This window comes from Rosa rugosa, chromosome 5, assembly GCF_958449725.1.
Source record: "Rosa rugosa chromosome 5, drRosRugo1.1, whole genome shotgun sequence".
Classification (NCBI taxonomy): domain Eukaryota; kingdom Viridiplantae; phylum Streptophyta; class Magnoliopsida; order Rosales; family Rosaceae; genus Rosa; species Rosa rugosa.
Window position 1 is genome coordinate 17,936,104 of NC_084824.1, and position 27,723 is coordinate 17,963,826.

General features: G+C 38.9%; 4 protein-coding genes and 1 long non-coding RNA gene across 5 annotated transcripts; 1 reads left to right on the plus strand and 4 right to left on the minus strand.

Annotated features, from left to right (window-relative positions):
- Window positions 1-1,626: 1,626 nt before the first annotated feature.
- LOC133710237 (protein SRC2-like) lies at window positions 1,627-2,785 on the minus strand. The gene has a single exon (XM_062136254.1). It carries the CDS (start codon window positions 2,655-2,657, stop codon window positions 1,770-1,772), a length of 888 nt encoding a protein of 295 aa, XP_061992238.1. The 5' UTR covers window positions 2,658-2,785; the 3' UTR covers window positions 1,627-1,769.
- Window positions 2,786-8,572: 5,787 nt separating this feature from the next.
- LOC133709983 (mitochondrial thiamine diphosphate carrier 2-like) lies at window positions 8,573-12,455 on the plus strand. Its single transcript, XM_062135953.1, has 7 exons — window positions 8,573-8,942; window positions 9,198-9,314; window positions 9,422-9,533; window positions 10,202-10,329; window positions 11,128-11,280; window positions 11,672-11,821; window positions 11,998-12,455. The coding sequence occupies exons 1-7, from the start codon at window positions 8,826-8,828 to the stop codon at window positions 12,214-12,216; spliced, it is 996 nt and encodes a 331-aa protein (XP_061991937.1). The 5' UTR covers window positions 8,573-8,825; the 3' UTR covers window positions 12,217-12,455.
- An 80-nt stretch (window positions 12,456-12,535) lies between these two features.
- Window positions 12,536-13,840, minus strand: LOC133709984 (uncharacterized). Its single transcript, XM_062135955.1, has 3 exons — window positions 13,506-13,840; window positions 13,262-13,395; window positions 12,536-13,170 (listed from the first exon to the last, which is right to left on the minus strand). The coding sequence occupies exons 1-3, from the start codon at window positions 13,672-13,674 to the stop codon at window positions 12,898-12,900; spliced, it is 576 nt and encodes a 191-aa protein (XP_061991939.1). The 5' UTR covers window positions 13,675-13,840; the 3' UTR covers window positions 12,536-12,897.
- Window positions 13,841-15,123: 1,283 nt separating this feature from the next.
- On the minus strand, window positions 15,124-20,739 carry LOC133709405 (uncharacterized). Its single transcript, XM_062135138.1, has 3 exons — window positions 20,581-20,739; window positions 18,350-19,180; window positions 15,124-17,485 (listed from the first exon to the last, which is right to left on the minus strand). Exons 2-3 carry the CDS (start codon window positions 19,178-19,180, stop codon window positions 15,710-15,712), a joined length of 2,607 nt encoding a protein of 868 aa, XP_061991122.1. The 5' UTR covers window positions 20,581-20,739; the 3' UTR covers window positions 15,124-15,709.
- Window positions 20,740-22,366: 1,627 nt separating this feature from the next.
- LOC133710209 (uncharacterized) lies at window positions 22,367-24,453 on the minus strand. Its single transcript, XR_009846560.1, has 5 exons — window positions 23,941-24,453; window positions 23,478-23,635; window positions 23,219-23,300; window positions 22,878-22,966; window positions 22,367-22,798 (listed from the first exon to the last, which is right to left on the minus strand). It is a non-coding gene; the product is annotated as an uncharacterized LOC133710209 (long non-coding RNA).
- Between the last annotated feature and the right edge of the window lie 3,270 nt (window positions 24,454-27,723).

Below are 27,723 nucleotides of genomic sequence, written 5' to 3' on the forward strand. Positions count from 1 at the left end.
CTAACCCTTTTCTTTTATTAGCTTTTTTTTGTTTGAATAAAGGGCTGGTGCGGCTGCCCTCAAGCCTTGATTAATGAAACTGTCGAATACAAGGGGGGGACATTGAGCCTAAACCCCTGATTACAATAGGCACTTAGAGTACATCCTGAAATAATATCATGAGACTCGACTAAACACTTGTATTCAAACATGCACATACTAGCAAAGAACTCGCTCCAGACGGCTCTATTTGCTTCGCAGCGGTGACACAACGGAAAGATAACTCGATCTGCAACTCGAATACAGCATAGCATAATTTCCATAATCACAGCTTTCCCACCATGTTGCCACTGAAAAAAAGATCCAGTGACACTGAGTCTCACCCTGCCACTAGGAGGTAGCGACCATTTGACGAAGCAAGGAACTCGCCGCCTACCTAGAGCAGACAAGGCACTTTGAGTGCACACACAGGCATAAAGCCCGACTAGCCATACACCACATATGTAAGGACTTATTACCCGCAAACTGCGCAATAGAACTAAACAACAAAAGTAAAGAAAAACTTTAAATAAATAAACAGCAAAGGTCAGGCCCAAGAGATGATCCCAACCCCACACATCAGTCCAAGAAGTATAGAGACCACAGCCCATTTGCAAGGCCCAGCCCATGCCTAAACCAGCCACCACCGACGTCACGCCCTCCCTGTCGCACCACAGCCCGCATCGGACCACCACCGCTGTTGCTTCTCCAACCCGGTTGCCCCACGACACAACGCCGCCAGCTATCCTACCAAGATCGGATATGGAAAGCTCCATAGCTCCAAACCAGACAAGTAAAGCCAGCAACCCCCATCTCCATCCAACCAAGTTTCGAACCGCAGCCATGGATCCCCCTTCCCCCGCCCTCTTCACCCCCAAACCAGTGGCAGACCGGTTTCCTACCGCCTCTCCGGCCCGCAAACCCGGCAAGCAAGACCAGAACGAGAGCCCGCAAACTACCACGATCTCTTCTCCCTCCTGCCACAGATCCCATCGATCCAGAACAATTGTGATTGTGTGCTAACCCTCATCTTCAGAGAAAATTCTTAGCCCCGTTATGCCTCTTTTTCTTTGTATCACCTATTTAGGCTTTGAATTGTATGTCATATATCGTAGAATTTGTGATAAGAGTTCATACTCATTATTCATCAATGGCGAAGAAAAGCTTCAAACGCTTGCTTTTTTTATAAACTATGTATTATTAATCTTCAAGAGAAGTTAATTTGGTTTCGACAAGGATACTAACATGCCACCTTGCCAAGATCACGAAGTTGACCTCGTCTTCCATTCACTTCCCCAGTTCTCCCTCCTATAAAATCAGCCACTTGGAGGTTATAGGATATTCTAGTTTAGATTACTTGCTGCTGCGCCCATGCCTCCTTTATGTCCGCCGGCACACAATGTTATTGATTTTTATTGTAAAATTGTAAGGTTGGTGTCCGTTACAACGAGGACAAAGTCCACTCCGGCCAGTTAAATATTCCGGCAAACCCTAATATATGAGCTAGAGGCAACCCAGAATCCGATTATTTTAAGCTTCTAGTTTCTGAGATTATTAACACCTTGAACAAGAAAATCAATTAACATCATAAAAGAATCAAAATCAAAGTAGAGAAAAAAGAACTGTATATACGAAACGCTGTGTTGAACATTCAGTAAATGAAAATGTCATAGACTCGTAGGATTCGGAATCCAAACAAAACGAAAAGAGTACTATAAAATCTAAACAAAACCAACATAACGATTCCCAAATCAAAAGCCACCGCAACCGCCGCCGCCGCAGCCGCCGCCACCGCATCCACCGCCTCCATCGGAAATCATATCTCCAATCAACAACCCACCAAGGGCACCTCCTAGCAACCCAGCGCCCAATCCCATTCCCAACTTGCTCTTCTTCTTTGCCGGTTGCTGCACTTGCTGCACCGGCGGGTACCCGTAACCCGGCGGCGGCGGTTGGTACCCGTACCCGGGCTGCTGAGGCGGGTAAGCGTAGCCCGGTTGCTGCGGTGGGTACCCGTAACCCGGTTGAGGCGCTTCCGGGTATCCAGCCCCAGGCGGCGGCGGCGGGTAGCCATACCCGGGTTGAGGCGGCGGGTAACCCGACCCGGACGAACTCGTCGCCTGAAGAGGGTACGCCCCGTACGCCGGCGCGGACGGTCCTCCAACCGGATAAGCCGTCACCGGCTCCCCTTTCTTGGCCACCTCCGGCACCGGCGCGGCGACCTTCTCCCCAAATTTATAAGAAAAGCTGAGCTCGCCCTTGGGCTTCCCGGAGGGTCGTCGGACCTGGTACGATATGAACTTCATGTTCTTGGGGTCGGCGGAGTCGAAGAGCTCCTTGACGGGGACGTAAACGACGCCGATGTCCTTGTCGCCGAGGCTGCGCTCGCAGACGAGCTTGACTTGGAGGGAGAGGCGGTTCTGTTGGGTGAGAGTGTCGTCGACGGTGAACCTCATGGGGAAATTGAAGGTGGGGTTGGTGCCGCAGGCGCGGACGGCTTTGGTCTTGGTCTTCTGCTTGCCGTAGTAGGCGTCGCCGTCGAGGAAGACGACGGCGTAGACGTCCATCTTGGAGATGAGGTTCACGTCCTTCAGGTCCTTGGCGGAGACCAGCTCCAGCTCCAGAGTCCTTTGCTCCATTTAGGTTTCAGAAAAAAGAGAGATAGGGAGAAGAGAAATCGATTTAGATAAGGGATTTGGGAAAATTGGAGAGTTCGAGTTGTATATGTATGGTGAAGATCTTGTCAAAGTCAATGAAATTTGGGGTCTACAGTTGCTTCGGCTAAGGAAAACAGAGACTTGTCTTGGTGCATGGTTTTCCAACTTTTCTTGGAAACTTCGGGTGCATTGCATATACTTTCCTTGGTTGGAGAAGTTTCGGGTGCATTGCATATACTTTAGATATTAAGTCCCTTTCCTTGGTTGGAGAACGGGGAGGTTAATCTTTAACGAGGATTGGGTTCATGTGAACAGATAATTTGAAAGGGAAATAGGAAAGAATTTTTTTATTTTATTTTGGCAGTAAAATTTGAAACGGTAAGGAAATGATGGAAACTTCTAAAGAAAACTGATTATGAATTTACATGATTTTTTTTTTTTATGATATTAGATTCTCACCATCTTTTTCATCGATGACTAACAACTATCAAATAAGTAACAAAATATGTTTAAATATTAAGTTAAAGCATCATCGGAAGCGATAACTGTGATGAATAATGTCTTCTTATTGGCTCCTGACAACAAATTCTCAAATGCATGAGCCAAATAGGCTCGATCATTAATAAAAAATTATCGGGTGCGGCTATTGTCATCCTACCATTTTCTTAGTTCACCCTACAAACATTTGAATTATTGAAAGACTATTACCCAAGTGCAAAATGACTAATAAGTACACTAATTTTCTAAAATCCAAATATGTAAGAAAAAATAAATATATAAGTAATTAATTAAGTACAAGGACCACATAATTTCTCATTGGATAACATTAATCTTTATCTTCTCCACCCAAATTTGAATTTATTACTATTTTTTTTGTCTTTTTGTTGCCTCCTCATCGTTAATTCGTTATTCAATTCACAAAATCATTACCTTTAACTTCATCAAAATCTTTGCAATATTCTTTGTAAACATTGAAAGTAAAAATTTAAAACACGAAGAAAAAAATCAATCTCTTCTTCATTGATCATAGTTGTAAATTTACTAATCTTTTTACATAGATTGAAATTGAAAGAAAAAATTAAAAAAGGGGAGTAAATCAGATTATGATTTTATTAGGAAACTTTAATAAATTTAATTTTTTTTATGAGTATAAATTAAATGAGAGATAGTTGCTAAAAATAATTATTTTTTAATTGGATATGTCATATAAGGATATTCTTGAAAAGATAAATGGATTAAATAAGTAAATTTAATAATTGAAATTAAAATGTAGGGTGTAATGAGCAAATAGGGTGAACAAAGAAAATGGTAGGGTGGCAATAGCTGCACCCAAAATTATCCCATCAGTGTAGAGACTAACCCACTTGTTTAGATTTTATGACTCTGTCATTGCTCTTGTTGTGTCTTAGTCATCACCATACAATTGTGATTGACAATCTAATAAACATATTTATCACAAAGCGAGAAAGCGAGTACCCTAGAAGATGTAGTAGGCGCCCCTTAACTCAGGGGCGGAACTAGGATTAAGAGTTTGGGGGGGGGGGGGGGGGGTCCAAATGTAAAAACACTCTTTTTGTCATCCTAAACATAAAATTGAGGTATAAAAAGAACAAATAATTAACACGGAATTCAGTTACCCAAATCAAGTGGCTCTAAACCACGGAGCGCGTTTGCGATTAGATTAAAACGCTCACTATATGGATTGAAACAATCCGGACGGATGTGGTATAACCGTCTAAGTGACTACTTGATTGGAAATGGATATGTCAACAATGAACTATGCCCATGTGTGTTCATAAAAATGACAAGTTCCGGATTTGCAATAGTAGCGGTTTATGTCGATGACATGAACATAATTGGCACCCTTAAAGAGTTAAGGGAAACCGCTGAACACTTGAAATCCGAGTTTGAGATGAAAGATCTTGGGAAAACACGGTTTTGCCTCGGTTTAGAACTTGAGCACCGTACAGATGGTATCCTGATTCATCAATCAGCTTATACCCAAAAGATGCTTAGGCGTTTCAACACTGATAAGATTAAGCCTTCAAGCACCCCAATGGTCGACCGTAGTCTTGATCCAAAGAAGGATCAATTTCGTCCAAAAGATGACGATGAAGAAGTGCCCTACCTAAGTGCAATAGGCGCATTATTGTACTTAGCTCAATGCACAAGACCGGACATCTCATTCGCTGTGAACTTGCTAGCTAGATATAGCTCTGCGCCTACACGACGCCATTTGACTGGTGTTAAAGATATCTTTCGATACCTAAGTGGTACGATCGATATGGGCTTGTTCTATCCCTACAAAGAGAAGATGGATTCGGACCCATCAAGTGCCAGGGACGCCACACATGGTGGACTGCGTCCCCTATCCCCATCCCAAAACGATATAAGTGTTTTGGAAGGTTTTGCTGATGCTGGGTACCTCTCTGACCCACACAAAGGTCGCTCCCAAACTGGTTATGTTTTCACCATGGGAAAGACCGCGATATCTTGGAGGTCTACAAAACAGACCTTAGTTGCTACTTCTTCGAATCATGCAGAGATTATTGCTCTTCACGAAGCAGTTCGTGAATGTATATGGCTTCGATCCATAGTTACGCATATTCGAAGCAATTGTGGTTTGAAGTCTACCACAGATGAGCCAACGAGCATTTATGAGGATAATGCTGCTTGCATTGAACAAATGAAGCAAGGCTACATCAAAGGCGACAACACCAAGCATATATCGCCCAAATTCTTCTACAATCAGCAACAACAGAAGCTCCTCAAGATCAAAGTGAACCAGGTTCGATCTGAGGACAATGAGGCAGACTTGTTTACTAAGTCATTGCCCAAATCCACGTTCGAGAAACATGTGGCAAGAATTGGCTTGCTGAAATTATCTGAACTCCCATGATCGTAGTCATCAGGGGGAGGCGCAGACATCAGGGGGAGATGTCTACATGTTCACCTCGAAACGTGAAGGGTGTGTTGTGCTCTTTTTCCCCTTCGACCGAGGTTATTTTTGTCCCACTGGGTTTTTGTTACGAGACAAGGTTTTTAACGAGGCAACGAGAGAAGCACCGCGTTTGGACAACACAAGGGGGAGCGTTTAAGGATATCTCTATTTGTGTTTGGCCCAAACTCTAGGTTACTTGACCTAGTGGTAATAGGGTTAAATTAGAAGGATCTAGATTCCTATTCAATGTACGATTACTTTCCTTGTACGATTGAGATTCTATGCATTGTAATCCTCTATATAAAGAGACCCCTATTATCAATGAGAACACACAGCAAATTCCTCTCAAATTTAGTTTCTCTACAACACAGAAATAATTAACAGTAGTTAATGTCTTTTTACAACCATATTGAAGTTCTTGCCGGATCAAAATTCAATGTTATCTTACAAAATTAAATATCAATCAAATACAAAAGGTCAACATTAAAGGAATTCATATATTGAGGTATATAGTATTAAAAGAGAAAGGATAGATTATACAGTGGTGGGGTTGCGTTCAAAAACATACTATATTTGAAAGCTTTAATAATCAAGATATTCATGATCGGCAAGGGTCAGCTAGTTAAGGAAGTATTCAAATTGGCAAGGGTCCGGACCCCGCAGACCCTTACACAATTCCGCCACGGCTTAACTGTTTCAATAATTAAGAAGACCTTCATCAACTAGACATTCTCTTTTCCAATTGGAGTTGACTAAATCAATCGCTTCCAATACTTTAAAATCCTCGGCCTTAGCAGACAAGGTTGATAGAACTTTGGTCCCCAATGATGCAAGTGTGGCGGATCACCATGAATGCCTTCCTCTTATAGTGCACAACGTATGGATATGGTTCAGATCGAAATCCCCTATCAAGTTCTAGCTACCTTGCGTACCTTAGATCCCAAGTTAACATAAAGCCCTATATATTGCCTCAAATAAGGCTCAGCGTACTGTGCAAGCTAACAATCGCTCTTTGCCACCTAGCCAGGAACCTATCAACTTGGATAATGGGCACTCCTGGAAAAACAATGATTAGAAAAAACTGTATATTATTTCTTCCATTTAATCGTGCTATAAATTATAGGTGATTATAATATAATAGGGTAGCAGAGCCTGAGAATGATATACAATGTTCTAGTTGATCAAAAAGTATGAGCAAGATAATTGTCACTCCCAACAGATCCAACAATTATGACTTTATAGATTCCTTGATATGTAGACCAAGTCTTTGTTTAAGCACGTACACGAGAAGGCCAGGGTCGAAGAAGACACAAGATCGATCATGGAAAAGAAGCTGGCAACTCCTTTGAAAAGCAACTAAAAGTGAGAAAGGTACGTCTCTGGATCGGAACAAAGGTTTAAATTAATCTCTTTGAAATTATTAAAATTTTTATAATTTAATTTCTACTGATATTTAAGAGAAATCAAAAATATCTTTGAAACTAATTTTTAAATACCAATATTAAAAGAAATATGTCGTAGTTAGTTTTCATAAGAACTAACGAAATATTTCAAAACCGAAATTTCAAATCTCGATTTAGAATTTAACTATATTTAACTGTCGTGTCTAACAAGTAACGAAGTCGTCTAACTCGCTTGGAATACTTGTACTCTGTAAAAGAGTCATTTTGAAAGTTCCTCACACGCAATGAATTTTTGGTCCAGACTTCCTTAGTCTCTAACATTTGTTTTCCGTGTGATATGTATTGACTTCCAATTTAGTGGAAGGATCAACAATCTCGGTAATCTCTGGAACAAATTGGATGGTTTTGCATTCTAATTGCGGTGTGCTTGGCATTTCTATCACATGGTTGCATCATACAATAAACAAATGAATGGGCATTTCGTAGGTCTAGTCACACTCCCACTCCCACTCCTGGAAAACACATGCCAACACAATATGTACCTACCTTTTGGTTGTAGGGTATCAAATATCTCGTGCACACAAAATCCGTGTTAATGCCTAACTCGATATCTCTGACTTATCTTTTAGAGTAGTTCGATTCATAATTCACACTTCCAATTTAATCAATCTCTTAATTTCACCTTGATTCCTTATTTCTTTTTCTCTTTTCGCCTAACATATTTGCGTCGCCACACCACCAACCTTTGGCAACCTTCGGCGTGGTGACCTGCTTACACTTAATTGCATAACATAAATTAAATCATAAAGAAAAACCACCGAAACATCAATATTTCATTCCTTTATTCGAATAATTAGTTTTATGAATTACACCATCACTTATCATTTAATACATTGCTTTTTAGGGGTGGAAGAGTTAGCTCATGAGCAGTTCTTCAGTATGGGCATCGTGCTACTCTGTGCGTGGTGCGGCAGGCCAATAACAGATTAAGTGAGAAGCAATTTCAAGATTTCACTGGATACATGCAGAAACAATATGAGTATAAAATTATAAATAAAGAAGTGTAACGTATGGGCGCACCGTGCCACATGATACAACTACTGTACTGCAGACTTTCTCTTTAGCTCATTGACTCTCTTCCATGCCTCGCATCCCACTAATTGGATCTCCGGTCCTTCATGTTTGATTCAGGGGTCTTCTCTTCAGCAGTATAACCGATCCTACCATTACAATCTTGACAGTCAAAATTATATTTAGATTTATATCCGTTAAATAAGTGTTTTGTTGTTTTTCAATTAAACGGACTTGTGAGTTATTGCTGAAATTTTGACCACCGTCGTGACCTTTATTAATCCATAATATACCCTATAAACTATAAACAAATATTTTTGACTTATTAAAAAAAAAAAAAAAAGGAAAAAAAATTTTATTGGACAAATATCTAAAAATGTGAAACAAATATCTTATTGAAAAGGTCGGTCGTCGGAAGCAATGGACGAGAAAGGTCCATTCCATTATAGACGGAGGGAAACAAATGTGAAATATGAGAAAAAAAAGCAAATATTCCTTTCCCCGATAATTAATCCAATAAGGCGGCAAAAATCCCCAATTCAATGACGGCGACTCTCCCCATTTCCCCTTTTGCCCCTCTCTACCGCCTTCCCCTTTCGCTGAAACCCTAAATTCCCTCGTGCCCTCTCAGATTTCGTCACTCCATACGTCATTCAATTTCTGCGCTATTCATTGAATGCGGTCCATTTCATAGGGTTGGAATAGCGTAGCTGTCTTCGCCGGGGAGGGGGGGTAATGGAAGAGCCCGGGCAGCTCAAGCGGGCCTTTATTGATGGCACGGCGGGTTTAATCGCCGGTGGGATTTCCCGGACTGTTACTTCGCCGCTTGACGTTATCAAGATTCGATTCCAGGTCTGCTTTCCTCGAATGCTGTTTCCGTTTTGAAGCTTGAGAATTTGGGATGTTTTGGCCTGAGAAAAAAAAAGTGAAATTTGGGCTTTTATGCTATTTTTGCAAGAACTGTGGTTGAGTCTGAAAAATCATTACTTTTAGTGTTTACAAGTTGTTATGAATGAGTTGTATCAATGGAATGAAAGTATGAATTAAAGTAAAAAGAGAAGGTTTTGGTCTGTATGACAATGAATTAATGGAATTTGTATTTGACAGGTTCAATTGGAGCCTACATCTTCATGGGCTTTGGTTCATCGGAATTTGTCTGGGCCGTCAAAATATACCGGGATGTTTCAAGCCACAAGGGATATTTTTAAAGAGGAAGGCTTACCGGTATACTGACTCTCAACTTGTGATGAGTTTCTTTGTTTCAATGGCATTATTCTTTGTAAGCATTTTCGGAAGATTTTTATCATTCTCTACTTTCTTGCTCATGACAGGGTTTTTGGCGAGGCAATGTTCCAGCTCTACTTATGGTTATGCCGTATACCGCAATACAGTTTACTGTACTACACAAGTTGAAGACATTTGCCGCTGGTTCTTCCAAGACAGGTACTTCGATAGTAGGCAATATCTTTTATTCAGGATAATCTTATGGTATAGGCTCTGTCATGTGAACTATTCACAGTCACAATGTTTAATAGGACGTCATTCTATCTAGTATGGGTATGGCAGACTGGACTGAAACATTGTTTAAAAGATTAGGAAAATAGACAAATCTGACAGGTGAACACTTACCTGCATTTGAAAGCCATGGCTGAGTCCATCAAATGTAGGTCTGAAGTAAAATTTGTGTGATATGGCTACTTGTGACTAAAAGGTATGAGTTGAACATGGTCTTCTGTTTTCTTTATTTTTCATTATTTTTTGGTTTACTAAGAGTCCAAATAGTTTAGATTGAAAAGATTTGGTTTTGACACTGTTTATTTTCAAGATTTTTCTTTTAAATTGGTCTGCAGTCATGCTTTTGTACTAAGGCAAGTTGGGTTGTAAGCTAGATGTCAGGATGTAATGCTTAAGTAGATAAAAAAATGTAGGTTGTTTGTTATGTTTATCTGCATTTGTACTGATAATTTTACTGCTAGAGATTCCTCTATGTCTGGTTCTAGTTCGCATATGTGCTTTGGAGCTTTGAAAGCTATTATCACTTAATGTGAATATGGTTGTGTTCTATGTTTCCCCTTTTCTTATAGTTACTGATCTTTGATCTTGTGGTGCAGAGGATCATGTTCATTTAAGTCCTTACTTGTCCTACATCAGTGGGGCATTAGCAGGTTGTGCGGCTACTGTCGGATCATACCCGTTTGATCTTCTAAGAACCTTGCTAGCTTCACAGGGGGAACCTAAGGTATAGAACTTAGTACATGCATTGTCCTAACAATCGTATTAGCTTTACATGGTTAACCTAACAAATAGAATATAGTAACATGCATTAAGTTTTTTATTTTATTTTTTTCATCAAGTTTGAAACCGGCCCTTCACTGTATATTGCTATATCCTGCAAGTCTTAATAATGTGACGTTATGCATGTCACCTGAAATGAGCTTTACTTTAGGGTTTAGGGATTGCTTAAGATTGAGCATTGTTTATTGCTCTTGTATACGGTGGTAATATTGTCAAGTGATCCAAGGTTGCAAATTATACTTGAGTTCTTTGGCATGGCAAGCTCTTGAGAGTGCTGTGCACAACTTTGGTTAGTTGGAGTCAGCCTGAAGTCAGATTCTGGTGCATGACTTTATTTTGATTGCGTAAAGAAATGGTTGACCGAGACCTTCGGCACACTTCTAACAATAAAAGGTGAGCCTCTGGCAGACATGTGATGTCTTTCAGGGCTTGGGTAGCACGCGCTTAGTTACCAGTCTTTAGCTGGTCCTTTTCTAGTTTGAGGTTCCTGTGTGAGTTTGCGTGTGGTATTATTTTTGAAATAAATAAGATTGGGAATAGATTGTATAATTGCAATTGCAAATTAACAATTGGATATGTAATGTATACATTTAAAATGGTCAAGCCAATAAAGTATATATGTAAATTCATATAACTTTTTTGAAGGCTCATGTCATCTTCATAATTTGCATCCATAAAGCACCAAATTTTTCACGAGTTCTTTGGCACAATAGGGGGCCTTACTGATATTTTCCTTCAATAGGTGTATCCAACTATGAGGTCTGCATTTGTCGATATAGTTAAAACTCGTGGATTTCGAGGATTGTATGCTGGATTGTCACCAACACTGGTTGAGATTGTTCCTTATGCAGGCTTGCAATTTGGTACCTATGACACATTTAAGCGCTGGACCATGGTAAGATTATCATAATTTTGCTTTTTGTATTGCACCATCCTTTGATGGGACAAGTCATTTCAATTGAGGAATCTGTTGTTTTTTTCCTTTTCTTTTCTTTTTTCTTTTTTCCTGTTGAAGATACCTGGAAGGTTTATAATTGAGCTCAATAAATAGCTGTTTGCATGGAAATACTTAGTGGCTAGTTGTAACACCAACCCACTATGTTTGATCTGTGAATGAAAATACTTTATTAGTGAATTGTAAAACAAGAGTCCTCCTTGTTTTGTGAAGAGGGTTTTCTTAGATTGAGGAGATTATGTTGCAATATGTTGTTTCTTGTGTTTTGTACAAACAATTTGACAAGAGGAAGTCAAATCAGACCTCATAATATTCTTTGTGTTCATTGTAGATGTTGAACCAGTTTAGATCGTCTAGTGCAGACTTATACAGTACAGATAATAGTCTCACAAGCTTTCAGCTTTTCCTCTGTGGTCTGGCTGCTGGGACATGTGCCAAACTTGTCTGTCATCCACTTGATGTGGTCAAGAAAAGATTCCAGGTAGATCTTTTGACATCCTGAACTCTGTACTACGATCATTCATCTGGAATTACTGCTGTACAGAGGTTTTTCGCTAAGAGTATAAGGGAAGAAGATTTGATTTAATATGCTTTATATGTGAATGATAATGCAATGAAAATAGATATATAAAACTTCGTTTTTTTGGGTTGTTGCAGATTGAAGGACTACAGAGGCACCCAAGATATGGGGCTCGAGTAGAGCACCGTGCCTACAGCAATATGGTTGATGCTTTGCGACGAATAGTGCAGAAAGAAGGCTGGGCTGGTCTTTATAAGGGAATAGTCCCATCAACGGTCAAAGCTGCTCCTGCTGGTGCAGTGACATTTGTGGCTTATGAATATACATCCGACTGGTTAGAGTCCAGAATAACTTGAATCTAACCATTCCCTACTTGCAAAAATTAATTTTTGGATCATGTGATTCTTTTGTCATCGGAAACGTTACAAGACCCTCTCGTTGAAGGAAAGGAAGGGGGCACATTGTTTAGTCACACCTACAGGCTTTAAGGTTGTAAGCAGATAGCAGAGTGGTTGAGATGTAAACCATAAATTTTTGTAGCAACATTTGGACTCATAATTTAAACTTTACTCCCCAGAAAGAACTGGTTACTACATTTGCATCCTATTTTAACTGTACATTGATATCTAGATTGAAAGAGCAAAAATGTACATGCAGAAAACAAATACTTTCTAATCATCACAAGGAACATGAAGTACTGTATTATGATCAACATTCAGGGAACAGATTTTGTAATTTCACATAAAGAAACAGATTTATCATCTTGTATTCAAATCAAAAGCCTCTCATCACGGTTACAACCTTTTGCCCGACTTGGAAACCAAGCACTAGCTACAAAAATCCTACATGTTTCAGATGCTGTGGAAAATATAGAATTCTCTAACACTTGCTCTATGAGTCTAAGCAACGAGCAAATTCCTACCATTGACATGGTTTGCTATATGAGTCCCTATATCTTCAAATTTCCTTATTCAACATAAAACCCAGTTAGTAGTGCAGAAGATCAAACCACAGCTCTCAAGTCTTCAAGGGTTTTTCTACTGTTTACTGGTATCCTCAGGAGGCAGTGACACAAACTGCACAATCCTCTTAACCTCTGCAACATCAACCCGAAACTTGTCTGCAATTCTCTGCACCTCCATTGGGCCATTGTGATCCTCAGCCTTGCCCTGATGCAATAGTATAATGTGACGCAGCTGCGCCACGTTCAGAGTCCCCGGAGCAGCAGCTCTTTCCTCAAACCTACCGGAATCCGGTTTCGTATCCCTCAGTTTCGGTAGTGGCCTCTTGTACTTCTCCACCACATGTGCCTGTACCACATTTGCACAAACACACCAATCAAATAGTAAATAACTGAGAAAATGAGGTCATATATTTCTTGAAGAACATTGAGATACTGACCTCACCCATTTCAGGTTTGCCTCCGGGCTTTGATTTGATCCGACCCACCATCTGATTAAGCATTGAATCGAACTTCGGATCGCGTTCTTCAAGCAGATTCTCAGCATTGGGTGCTGCTGCTCCTGCACCACCATCTGAAACCGACATTGAAACGACGCCGTCACACACTCAAATCGAAAATTGAGCCAACAAATAAAAAATGTGGGTGAGCTAAGAAATGCTTAAAGGCGAAAGCTTTACGTACCGGAATCGAAACCCTCCTCGCCGGGTTTGGTGATCTCAGGAGGCGGTTCGGGGGGAGTCACCGGAGGCCGCTTATTGACGATGGTCTTGGGTACTGACGACGACGACGTCGTTTCGATGCTGGAACCGGGTCGGGCTTTCCCGGCTGCTCGGCGAAGTGCCTGGCCCATTTGGCGAGGTGTTAATATTTAGGGTTTGGGAAATTGGAATAGGAGAGGGGAGAGGGAGAAGAAGGTGTGAGAGTGGTGGAGTGAGTTACAGAGGGGGAGGGTGCGCGTGGTGGTGTCCTTATGGACACACGTCCCGTATGACTTGTCGTATTCTCCTCTACACAAAATAGATTTTTGTTTAGGTATTTATGGAAAGGGGGGTCATTTGCATGGGATTTAAGAGCATTAAATATGGAGTTCTTTGGGTGTATCTATTTGCTATTTGGTCCCCGTTATTTCTTCTTGTTTGTTAGAAATGGAAGGTAGACGGTAGACCTAACAACTTGGATTGGGGTTTAATAGATGCATGGTCGCTCGTGCATATTGTTGCCTATTGGCTTTATTCATGGTTTGGTGTAACGGGATCTAGGGTTCTAGATCGTGGTTCTTCGGATTTTAGGTCATATGAAAGAGTCAGTATAATGCGAGTTAAACAATCTAGGGTTCTAGATCGTGGTTCCCAAACAAAAGCTAAAAGGTTAAACAATCTAATGACCTATTTGTCCCGTGTTTTGACCTCCATCCACTCCGATTAATGCGAGTTACTGATTCTTATGTCATGTCGGTTGTTGAAATGAGTTTTCTCGTGACCATTTTTGATGCAGAACGGATGGCAGCCCAATTTGAACAACAATTGGATCATGCTAAAGGAGGAAAACGAAAAGTGACTAGTAAACACGAAACAGCTCGGAGTCCGATTGGGACGCACCTTACCTTTCCGAAAAGGGAATCGCGCCACGAGCAAGACTCATGGCAAAGCCATGAGCTATAGCATTTTTTGGGCTTTTGGGATCGTTGAGGGCCTCAAAACTGCATTTTTCTATTTTTCGGCGTTTTGGTTTTCCTAGTTATTTTTGGGGTTGTTTTCGTTTTTACCCATGGGCTTTAGGGTTTCATTGTTAGTCGCCCTAGGGTTACTTTTATCTTATTTATGCAGCAGCAGGCGGCTGCAGAACCTATCTTTTAACTTTTAATGAATAAAATAAAGATTTTCTCTTTTATCTCTGGTAGACTCCAAAATCCTTTTGTTAGGTTTATTGCTGGTAAACCTAGGTTATCAATCCGATCATTCCGACTGCGTCAATTTTGTAACGTATTGCTAAACACAAGACGTATGTCTGAATGGATTAAGACAAAACGCAAAGTCTGATTTTACTCTTTATTTTCCTTTCCTTTTATTTCTTATGCGCTCGATTGAAATAAATATTCTCATTAAAAAAATTATATAAGTAATTAAATTTATGACATGTAACTTTGGTTTCTGATAAGTATTGTGATAAAACTCCACTAATGCATCTAAAGCAATAATGATTATAGCATCTACATGACTGCCCTTGTTGAGTTCATCATATCTAGCTTTTGTCTACAATTCTTCTGCGCATAAAGAACAAAGACATGAATACACTGCTAGAAAAGAATATTATGCTGTGATAGTGTGATACCATATCTATAACCAAAAGGCAGTAAGGCACTAAACTATAACAGGGAACTTGAAACGTTCCCATTAACTTTTGCCTCCCTCTGAAACCTAGTCAACTAAAATGGCATAGCACAACTCTCTATTCATTACGAATGGTTTCCGATGTGAGGCGAATTACAATGGTTATACTAATTGTATCAACTGTCCCAGACTTTTTTTGACAATATAAGTTGGTATTGCAATTAATACCTAGAAAACAAGCATTTTAAAAACAAATTCTACATAGAGAGATTAAAACTTCTATCAAATGCTGTTCAACTGAGATTTGAATGATGGGTAATTTTGTACTGTCATCTCGGTACCGCATTGCCAGAGGTGCTTTGTCTCATGTAGATGGCCTCTTGCAAAGACATTACTCCAACTCCCTTATGTGAAGTTTGTATCTAAAGACATATACAATGCAGAAGAATGAAGAGGCAATCTTTGCTGGATATGTTGGGTTTAGCAGGTGAAAGCAGTGGTCTCTGTTAATATCCAGAAGCTCCATGCTCTAGTTGCAAGTAGACTAATCAGCGCCTAACCCATTTGGGAAACCATGTCAAGCTCGCTGTATCCGTCAGCATTACTACTATGGACAGCAGTACTGGTTTCCTGCAAATTATAATCCACGACACTAGTATCAAAACTCTCAGGAACTTGCATCCTTGCTCGAGCACGTCTGGATTTGGATTTTTCCCGAGGAAATACATCCCTACTCTTCCGCGATTGCTTTGTGTCTAAAAATCCACAAGCAAAAGCTTCCAGTGCCTTAGCGGTCAGTGGACGATTTCTTGTGCTCTGTCTCCGAGGGTTAACTGCAGGCTGCTGCTCAGAAGCAGCCATACAGTCAGAGGTTTCCATTGAATGCAGACCATCTGGTTCCTGCGTTGTTCCATCATGTTGTCTTTCTATCATAGGTTCATCAGTTTCAGCATCTAGAGAAACGGGTTCCTCGTTCAAATCGAATTGAGGCCAATGATAATGTTGTCCCGCACCCATATTGTTGCTACCAAGAACAGCTTCACTACTAATCACTGGGCTGCCTCCTCTAGATGTACTGGTGGATGATAACCTCTCAGGAGATGGATCCACTGCAGAGAGGTTTTTCTCGCTGACTTCAGAGATGTGGCCAAAGTTGCAGGCCTCTTGTTGTAACATGGGATCTTGCGAGATGTGGTTGCTGATCCTGCTGGTCTTTTTGCTACTACAAGTAGCTAATCGCTGACGTTTTTTTGAAACAGGAACCGTACCATTTTTATTTTCAGGCACCACTTTCTGGCTCCTTTGGAACTTCATTGCTCTTCTAGGCATCATGTAATTGCATATATCAATGTTCTGCTCCTTGGGGATCTTCGCAGCCACATTGGTCACATGTGGACTAAAAGCTCTATGCTCCCACTCTGAAGCATCACACTTGAAATACTTGTCATCTTTGGATTCATTTCTACCCAAACTGGTCTTTACGGTCTTTGAAACATTGACCTCATTCCTACGGGAACACAAGGTATCTGCAGAGTTAGATATCTGTGTTGATTCATCAGAAGCAACTTCATCCTCATCTTCAGAATCAGTACTCGAGGTGGAGACGGAGGTATTCAACTCGACTGGTAAGCTTCTCAGTTCCCTCACCTTGCATGTTTTACCATAGGCCAGACTAGTATCCACAACAGTGAACTTCATGGTATCTGTACCACGACTGGGGGTACGAGGTTTCAAATAACAGTGCCGTTGCTGGCTTGGGAAACCATCAGGCTTTGTTTCATGGGCCCAACCATTTTCATCCTTGCTCGTGGAACCTTTATCTGCTCCTGTCTCAAGCTCGAGGAGCTCTGGGTCAGAAGCAACTTTGCTGAGCACATCACTTACCGAGTCAAAATAGTGACTTCCCTTCACCAGTTTCCTTCTGGAGAACTTCTTAATCCCAGGAAGAAGAAAGACCAATGAATGCTTGGAAGCATTAGCAAAGCGACCCTGATTAGGCTGCTCAGAGTGCCACCCTCTAGCAAGCAAACGTGGCCAAACAGCTTCCCAGAAGAGATCGTTTGAACGGGCTTTACTGAGCCGGAAGTTACCTGTCAGAAAGCCAACTATTTCCAATGGTGAGAGTGCAGAGCATGCTTTGCCAACTGGTATTTCTGGGCGACCAGTAACAGCCTGATTGGACTTTGGGGTCTCCATGGCAATGCCTGTGAGATCTTGCTTCCCTTTACCAATTCCCACTGCCTCCACAAGAGCATCCAATCCAACTCTAGATTTTAGAATGAATACATATTCTTCTAGTAATATCTTTCCTTCCCCAAATGTCTTTGAGACCTGTAAATTCATCCAACAAAACTAAGGAAATATGTCCTGATATGAACAAAGGAACAGACAAACGACTGTAGCAGAAATACATCCAGCACATATGCCTTCTTACCAAGGAAATATCAATGTTATATGTTTCTGACTTCAATCTGATTTATTAGTTTTATGTGTCTGTTGGCAAACCACATGTTACAATTGGCTAATTAGAGTTAACACGTGAATTTTCTATTAAAGTCTGAGGACACTAGTGGTAGATAATGAAAAATGTTACATATATGCATCTAGTTTCCTCGTCTGAGAATGAGAAGTTCCCTGTAAAATTAATCCTTAAATTTATGTAGTTTTTTTTTTTCATAGTTCTGGGCAAGATTTGCATGACTTTTGATGAGAATAAGCAAAGATACCTACAAACTCGGTTTCAGGAGGCAACAATGTCTAACACGATTTATCAATTGTATTTGCAGTTACGCCCACAATTCTATTGATATTTCCGTCCTTCGTTGTTCATAAAACTAAGTCTTTTATACAGTATCCAAAGTTTTGTATGGAAAAAGCAGATGACTAGGAGCTTCAAGGTCTTCCTAAAGAAAATCAAATGCACACAAGTACCGGAATCATTTATCCATGAGACAAGAGGAGATAATCGCTAAAGATAATAAATATGCAAATGCAAGTGTCAATTGATCAAATAATAAATTAAAAATGTGGGCAAATAGTACTTTAAAATTTGAAGTAGAGTATTCAAAAATGAATATAATTATTTTACCAAAGCATTTTTTTTTTATCTGCATATTAATATGCATGTGCACACAGGCTCATATAAATCAATCCACACTTCAAAGATTAATCTAATTTTCAGTTAGATGTAATTACCTCAAGTAAAGTATTTTGGCACTCTTCTGACACATGAGGACGCAAACGGGATAACAACTCATGTTGCCTTAATCCTGTAAATATTCTTTGTCCAAATATACATTTTCTGCTTCTCATTTTCTTGCATTCTGACCACCTGCTGTAGCTTTTAGACTTGTAAAAGATCCCATAGTAGAATGATAATATATCTCCCATCTGTTTACTACCAACGAATTTTGTCACCAGAACAAGGTCCTTCCCAAAGATATATAAACCAAGAAGAAAACTGGCTTCTTCTATGTGACTCCAACTAACACTCGAGGTACCAGGAACCGGACATCCATTTTGATTTTCAGGCATTACCATTTCCTGTTTCACATCCAACTTCGCAGACCCATTCAAAATTATTCCCTGATCTGACTCAACATCCATGGGCTCAGCTTTGCATTTAAAGCTGTCCCTTTCTGAAACAACCAACCCACTGACATATTCAGATCTTAGAGACTCATTTTTATGGGCCACGTCAACTGCATCATTAAAACCCACATTGGATTCATGTTTTTTACACTCAACTTCCTCATTGATCCACATTACCGGTAGTGGCAATCCCACCAGAAATCTGTATGAACTACTATCTGTGCTTTCTGCATCAGTTTGGTTCTCTAGACGGCAGAGATAATCAGATACAGCCATTAGAGGGGGAAGTTCAACCTGGTACTCTTCTCCAACTCTAGGAAGTATCTCAGGCTCGCCATCCACACCATTTAACTCCACGGCTTCTGGAGAAAAAGAATGCTCAGCAGATTCATCCTCAGTATAATCGACATGGTTATTTCCTTCAACTGAATCCATCTGCCAAATAAGGGAGAGTGGTCTTTGATATTATTAAAGACGCTTAGGAGACAAGTTCACAATCAAACCTTACTTCCCTTCTATTCAGCAAATAATATCAGGCATGAACACCACCAAGATCTAGGAAAACTATAATATCCTATTGGCAATTGAAATTCTAAATTTCTATATTTTGCTGCTATTTTGGTTGATAACATTCATGCCAAGATGATAACTAACTTGAAACAGATAGGAAACGATAAGTAGATTGCATGCAAAGCAATGAAGAATGCTTCTCATATTAACAATAAAAAAGTGTTGGTGAACTAAGGAATCTCACTACAATCCTACACTTTTCTGATACCTAAGTTGTCCCTAGTTTACAATCTACTGCAAGTCCAATCATTTGAGCTATTACTGTTGCAGCTTCGTCTTAAACAAACCAAGTAAAGTCTTAATTCCTATCTAGCAATACATTGAAGAACTCATGCAACTGACAATTATCAATCCTAGTCCACTGCTCCTCGAAAAAAGGAAAAAAGAGTAAATGATTTTTACCAAGAAAACTAGCAAAGTAGCAAGTAGCCATTTCAAAATTTTATGAAGACAGGAAACATGACCAAACAAAAAAAAGGGTGGAAAAAAAAAAACAGACTTTCCAAGTTAACAATAGTATTTCTTGGATACAAAAAAAAAAGTGAAAAAAAAAAGCTTTGGCATTTTAAAACAAGTCATTTACCAAGTAAACATATTTCTTGAAAGCAGAAGCCAAAAGAAATACAAATAAACAGAGCCCGACTCATCAAACCCATAATAACAAAAACAATCAAACCCAGATCCCTTTTCGAATCCCAGACTAAAATAGACGCAACCCCACTGCACAAAGCCAATCCCAAAACCCATCAATCACATTCATCATAACACAATCACAACTTCACAACCACAACCAACACCATTCAGAAGCTTCAAACTACACCAGAAACAAACAAAAACCTCACACCGCCAAAAAAAAAAAAAAACCACTAGAGTCCCCAGTGAGAACCCCAACACGATCCCACCAAATTCCACTCCTTCACTCCACAATGACCCTCCAAAACAACCCACAAGACTGCATTGAATCATACAACAACCCAAAACACCACCCCACAATACAAAGAAAAAGATTCAACCTTTAAAATTTTCTTGACCTCCATAAACACAAAAGCACCCAAATTTAACCCCACGTAAAGGACCAACTTACCCTCCCGAAATGGGTCTTCAACTTTCACCACCAATTGTACCACTCACAGATTATTAAGTTATGAACAAACGAAACATGAAGCACAAACAGAGACAAACAGTGTGTGTTGTGTTAAACAAACAAACACAGAGAGAGAGAGAGAGAGAGAGAGAGAGAGAGAGACTATGAGTCTTTGTTGTACCTGGTTCTTTGTAGAAGCTAAGCTTTCATGCCCACGAAGGCTGATTTCAAAGAGCTCTGAACGAAAATATGAGAAAAGCAAAGTCGTTGTGTCCTTATAGAGAGAGAGAGAGAGAGGAGGAGAGAGAAAGTTTTATACGATTTTAGAAGGAAAGTCGAGTCTGTGTGTTTTCTTTATAAGAGAGAGAGAGGCCCCTCTCTGGACCGTTTTTAAAGAGCTACGAAAGGGATATCCCCACGCGCTTCCACCCGGCGCGTGTGAATAACCGAACACGTGCCGCATAAGATTCCTGCTATAATAGACGCGACGATACTTGGCCTGCCGTGTTGGCGAGTGGTTTTTCGCCACGTGTTTGGAACGACGAGTCGTAGGATTATTAAATATACTCACTCGCAGTAGAGGTTAGATTTGTTAAGAAGCTTTAAGCAGCCATGGGGTTTGGTGCGAAATGGTGGCCCTACCGCGACGCACTTTATAGCGCGTGGGGGAGACTAATGTTGGACTCTGGATTTTAATTTATTTTCTCTGGGATAATGATTTGGTAGAGGCTTTTCTTAAATATTTCTATTCTTAATTAGGAAAGTTTACGTGAGATTAGGGTTTAAACTAAGTTTAAGCCGAGGCTTTTAACCTCTTGGAAATGAAGTGATGAAGCGATTGGAGGTTGAAACTTGAAACTGTGCTGAGCTTCATAAATCATAGCATAAACACTTGATAAGTTTATTAATTAGCAAGTCAAAATAGTAATTTGAAATTCAAAGAACGTAATAATAATTAGAGTGTTACATCAATAAGATACACTAAACAGACAGTTAAATTGAAAATAGAAACAAAATAAATTACACAACAGAAAATAAATTTTTTTAAAAAAAACAAGAAGATTAATTGAGCATTTGAAGATGTAATCTGGTTGAGTGATTCGAATGTATAACATTGGATACGCACTTACAGCACATATTAATCCTAATGATGGCCAATGTAATGTTTATTTTACAAAATCATCTATGTATCATGCATGAGATTAAAATATTGTATTAAAAAAGAATAAATAAATAAAATATTCAAGAAAGTATTGGTAAAAAAAAATTTACTTTTTTTTTTTTAAATAAATAAAGAACTTTACTTATTAACACACAATAACTTGTAAGCAAACTGACGGTTTGCTCTCTCCAGAGCATGTGAAAGTAGAAGCTTGTAAGCAGGCTGTGAAGTTTGCGGTTGAATAGACTTTTATGCCTGCTATGATTGAAACTGATTCACTTTTAGTGCAGCAGCAGTTGGTAAGTAATGTTGGGGTCAATACATCAGTGTTGGGACATCTTTATGAAGACTTGGGGGTTATTCTGGCTGCTAACCCAAATCTGCAAGTTGTTCATACCAAAAGGAGTGCAAATGAGATGGCTCATCTTATGTCAGCTTCTTGCTCCTCAATTCCAAATGAGGTTTTTTATTTTTCTGCACCTTCCTTCTTACAAGCTGCTTTAGCAGTTGAAGCTTGTAATTTGTAAATTTCCTTTTATTCAATAAAGACTGACCTCCTCTCTCTCAAAAAAAAAAAAAAAAAAACACACACGAGAACTTCATATTATCTATTTCTCTCTAGTAATTTTTATTATTTTATTTAAATGCGTCAACTAAATGTATACCTGTCAATACATTATTTATGACGAAAGCTAATTTTGTGAATATTTCCTTATTTATAACATATATAGTATTGAACTAGCAATGAGACCCGCGCTTTGCCGCGGGATTTGTTATTGGTAATAATGTACAACAATGAAAAATATAATTGAAAATGACTTTATTCTTGATTCAACTGATAAAATACCGTATATTACATTAATCGGAATAGTATTTGTGTGAAGAGAAACAAACTGTCCTCGATTGAACTGGTCCAGAAAGTACCTGTATATCATCCGATTCCTCCAGGCCTTTGATTTCCATCACCACAAACTCTTCTGTCATAATATGCATCTCTGAGGACACTCTCAGCTTCTTGTTTAAGCTGTCTAATAGTTGCATCTAGTGGCATTACCACCATCTCACTTGGAGGCAACTCACTCTTGACTTCAATTTCCTTATCAGTCAAACTTGATTTGGCAAACCAATGTTACTAATAGTTCTTTCTACACCACCAGAAAATTTCCATTCCTTTACAAAGTGCTTAGTGGCCAAGAAGATCACCTTTGGTTGAATGGCCTTATGTAAATAAGCAAGACTGCAAATAGTATATCTTGTTAAATAAGAACAACATCTTGGTGTGAAAGGAAAAGTGAGATATCTACGGTGACGCATACCTGCATGAAGTCAATGCTCCAAGTTTCCATTGTTGATATACAGCATTCTATATCAAGAGTATGGGAAAACAAATGCAGCCATTGAAATCCTGAAATACATCAGACATAATATTTTTCATAAGTTGGAGGGCAGAACATTCTAGGAAGTCATCAAATGTGTATCACTTAATCATCCTAATGAGTTGCACTACATTCTCACTACTACTGGAACTGCTTTCTAATTGTTTTGACCAAAACTCGGTTACCCAAGTTTCATCTTTCTCAAGTTTGCATTCAAATATTACATTATAACTGGTTTTCGACAAATATCATTGCAAGCCCATGAGTTTGAAACACAGTACCTTCTGAAGAACAGGTTTTCCCATTTGGATTGGATCAGAGTACAGATGTGAATTGCATTGTTATTTGGGCAAAATGGCAGCACTACAAAACAATATCAAATTACAAAACTTTCAATATACTATATTCTATCCTTCAACAAAGTAATTTCAACCATATCCTAAACCATCAAGCAATATACTTGCACCTACCAATACCTCCAAGGAAAAGCAACATCATACACAGAAATCTATCAACATAAACAATCCAGATGATACTTACCTGATTAATTCCTCTGTTCTGAATGCTGTCCGCAATCTTTGAGGTATCATGGCTACCTCGTGATGTCCCAAGGTTGGTGTCACCACGTTTATGGATGTCATTCACAATCTTTGGTGTTAAGGGAATTGTACTTCTGGCAAAAACCCTCTGTATCCACCCTGTGCATAGAAAGTAAACCTGATTATGAGATCATGGAATTGTTGTACCAATTGTCATCTTTATAATTCATAAAATGGTCCAACATCAACTCTCTGGTAGGCAACAATCAGAACCAAAATGACCCGAATGTAAGAAACTCTGTTTTTTTTTTTTTTTTTTTCATCATAGAAAAATAGTATGAAAATCAAGATTAGTGAAGCATTTTCTTGTGCGTGTGCACATAGCATTGTAAAGTCACTTAGTTTGCAGTATCAAAATGGTGCATTAGAATGTCTTTGAATACAGAAAAGATGGCATTACTGACCTCTATTCCAAGAATTCGGTGGATACCACGATTGGATCTTTATGGTCAATAGATGATTACACAGATTCGAAAGTAGGGACTAAAGAAGATATATATATCCCCATAATCACATAAACCACTCACAGATTCAGTTTTAGTGCTCAAAACATAGTGATCCCAATCGCGGGGTGTTCTAAACAAACAATACGACGAACGATCCAAAGTTCTAAAGGTTGAAACTTGAAGAAGAGCAACTAACCCCGGATCTCAGATGATGAGGTGAGAACTTGCCTCTGATCTCTCTCTATCTCTTCGTGTAAAGCAAAGAAACACAACCGATTTCTTATCTCTCTCTCTCTCTCGGAAACTACAATTGCCCATCAATTGAAATCTAATAGCTGAATTGCAGACCTGTGTTCTTTGAATTAGTAATCCTTTCAAGTCTTCATCATGCAACATCAACATCTCCTCCGGTGCCTTCGCGAAAAGTACAGAGGGAGAAGACCGACAGAAAGGAAAGGATTTTTTTTTTTTTTTTTTTTTTTTTTTTTTGAAAACTAATAGAAAGGAAAAGATAGACTGCGGCTGATGATGTGATTTTACGAATGACAATACTGTAATTTGAAAATAAGAGAGGGCAAAAACGTAATTTCAATAATCGGCTCGGCTTGAGCCGTACTGTTACTCGGCTTAGTAACAGTAACCATCCCACCAACTTTAGTATTATGTATAATTAGTGTATGATAAAATTCAACCTCTACACATTCTTCTGCCTTTAAAAAATTTATTCTGTTGTTTTTTTTTTATATTAGAAAGTGTCCAAACTCTTGACTTAATTCCAAATCACTCTACACCCTCTTTCACTCTTTCATCTTCCCCCAAAATTAACTCAGAAAACATGCCCCTTTCATGTTTCCCTAAACTCGAAAACTGATTTTTGTTTTTTCTTTTTTCACTTGATCAAACAGGTTATAGATTTTTGAAACTATTTAACTGTAACTCAACTCAATCCATTGGCGCACGTCACAGCTCATAATACGTGATGGTGGAGCCAACTCTAGCTACGTCCCCATTTGCGTGCACAAAGTTAAACAACTCAATAATTTATGTGTGTATTATACAGTTTATATTCATTACCGTACTTTATGATTAGCACATAATTAATCAGTCTATAATCAAATAAGGTTTGAAATTTCAGTTTCGATCAGATTTATAGTAATTTTGATGAATGTCAATAAAAATTTTGATATATTGTATTTTGTTTAATGTTGATACCGGAGAACTAGTTTCAAAATTTTTTTTGATGGCGCTCAAATATCAATAAAGTCAAATTACGATCATTTTGGTGGTTTCAAAGAAATTTAAATCCTTATATACAATTGATAACATAATGCATTGTTAGAGAAATCTATTTCATTGCTAGACTGAAATATAAATTTTTCTTTATGTTAGACAAAAAAATTTATTAGGCACCAATAACTGACTACAGCGGAGGTGAAAAAAAGAAAATCACAACAATGAAAGGCTTATTACTATCCAATTAATAAACACTGCAGATCTATATAATGGAACATGAGAAAAGAAATTAAACCTTATGTGGAACTCTTTCTTTAATAAACGTTGTAAACATTAGGAGCGTTTTCGGTACACTGCGTGAAGATGCACGCACAGCTGAGATTGGACGGTTTTAAGTGATAAATAACGGACCCCACATATAGACAGCTGAGATTGCATAATTGGTGCATATGAACTTACACCGCCGTGTATAGAAGAATTTTTGGTAAACATTCATTATTGGTGATTTGGTGAACAATATGGTAGCTATCTTTGAAAGTTACAAATGCAAGTAGTGAAGAGTAGCTAAAAATACTAATAATGGACAACGAGCGAAGAATTCGGTCCCAAAACCCAATTTCGTCTTCTTACAATGTGGCCAACGCCACAGCCCAATTTGTTACAAAAGAAAGAAAGCAGAGAGCTGGGGACTGAGCCCAAGATACTAAGGAACATAAATCAGACTCGTAAAAATTAAAGAAATTAAAATTTGAGAAAGAATAATAAGAAATTAAAGTCTATTCATTAGTTAGTCATTTTCTATTTGGATGGAGAGTCTCAAAGTGTGACTAGCAAGCTAAATTTTTACATGACAAAACCAATGAAATAAGGGCAAGACACACCAATTGCTCCACTTCTCCCACAATTTTTCTAGCTATTCCATTTTTCTTAACCCACCCTATCATAAAATCACACCTTTTTTTTTTTTTTTTTTTGGGTAAAGCCAAACCACTATTATTGATTAAAGTCTCCACACTTGATTTCATTTGTTGAAACTCTAGCTTTGCCTCTTTCTATTCTGTTAAGCAAACCCATTATATTGGTTTTCACTTGGCCACTTTAATTTTGCACTTTTTTATCATTGGAATGGGAGGCCTTAGGAAATTTCAAAACAATTGCATAACAGTACTTGATTTTATATCATAATAGATATAGACAATTAAATACAGAAGTGAAGAATTAGAAGCAAGTAAGCTAGCTAATACTATATATATATATATAATGTATGTTACTCATTTCACTGCACTTCTCTCTCAAATTTTTGTCAGAAAAAACTGAGAAAGAGACAACTATCAAGTGATGCAGAGCCTTTCTCAGTTAGCCATTCTATAATTTCATTGGCTAATGCGACTCTCTGGACATTGTTTGCCTACCTTAAAAGAGATTTTTTCATCGGAGTAAGTACATATGCGCTACACTATGATCGTTTTTATCAATTGATAAGTTTGAATATACGTACAGGTACCCAATGCTGTTGGTATCCTGATTGCCATCGCGGAGCTCATCTTCACCACCAACTATCCCCAAACTGAAGAGGAAGAGCCACTTTTGAAGTAGCTGATTTGCCACTACGAATTTCATTCAAATTTGTGTCTGAAATGTATAAGGGTTTCGACTTTCGACCCTTCATTCCATCATATATGGAACTCTTTTGTCGAATTACTTTATCCGTTCTTGATCAACCGGAGAACCTTTTTTTTAGGGAAAAAAGACACACAGCTTTTTGATATGGAATGGCAAACAATAACTTGGTCTATGTTGGTTGAGTTCTTATTGCATGAGATCATGAAGCAATGATGGCTCAAATCTTTTTGCATGAGATCATGAAGTAGAGAAATAAGTTTCCTCTTTAGAAAGAGAAGGCCGTGTTTTTACTTATATATAACTGACTCTGACGGATTATATTACCAACCATATTCCATATTCTATATTGCTTTTGATTCCAATTTCCATGTTGAAACCTAATCAAACTTCTTCACCCCAAGTTGAAAAACATCGACTAAAATAAAAGAACATACTTTGCCTGCTAATTATATATAGAAGCGCATTCTATGGACCAATCTCACCAAAATCTAACAAAGATGGCTGTCTTGATTACCAAGCCTGCGTTTAAGCAATTTGATGTCGTTTCTAACCATTCAGACCACCACTTCAGCTGCGTGGAAAAGCAGGGAAAGGGGAAGAATAATAACATCGGAGATGAAGATTGTTTCACCAACATCGGCAGTACCATCTACAAGACGATCATGCGTGAATGGAAAATTCTAGAGAAGGACCTTCCGGACACTATCTACGTGCGGGTGTACGATACACGCATTGACCTCCTCAGGGCTGTGATTATCGGAGCTGCCGGCACACCTTACCACGATGGTCTCTTTTTCTTCGACATTAAATTCCCACCTGACTACCCAAAGCACCCCCCAAAGGTCCATTACCGGTCACATGGGTTATGTCTCAACCCAAACCTCG

Excerpts from the sequence above, each read along its gene's own strand:
- LOC133709984 (XM_062135955.1), bottom strand. The coding sequence starts at position 13,674 with ATGGGCCAGGCACTTCGCCGAGCAGCCGGGAAAGCCCGACCCGGTTCC. Across the intron at positions 13,396-13,505 it reads CGAGGAGGGTTTCGATTCCG|ATGGTGGTGCAGGAGCAGCA; the intron begins GTACGTAAAGCT and ends TGTCGGTTTCAG. Across the intron at positions 13,171-13,261 it reads GCAAACCTGAAATGGGTGAG|GCACATGTGGTGGAGAAGTA; the intron begins GTCAGTATCTCA and ends AATGTGGTACAG.
- LOC133710237 (XM_062136254.1), bottom strand. The coding sequence starts at position 2,657 with ATGGAGCAAAGGACTCTGGAGCTGGAGCTGGTCTCCGCCAAGGACCTG.
- LOC133709983 (XM_062135953.1), top strand. The coding sequence starts at position 8,826 with ATGGAAGAGCCCGGGCAGCTCAAGCGGGCCTTTATTGATGGCACGGCG. Across the intron at positions 8,943-9,197 it reads TTATCAAGATTCGATTCCAG|GTTCAATTGGAGCCTACATC; the intron begins GTCTGCTTTCCT and ends TGTATTTGACAG. Across the intron at positions 9,534-10,201 it reads CGCTGGTTCTTCCAAGACAG|AGGATCATGTTCATTTAAGT; the intron begins GTACTTCGATAG and ends CTTGTGGTGCAG.
- LOC133709405 (XM_062135138.1), bottom strand. The coding sequence starts at position 19,180 with ATGGATTCAGTTGAAGGAAATAACCATGTCGATTATACTGAGGATGAA. Across the intron at positions 17,486-18,349 it reads GCCAAAATACTTTACTTGAG|GTCTCAAAGACATTTGGGGA; the intron begins GTAATTACATCT and ends ATGAATTTACAG.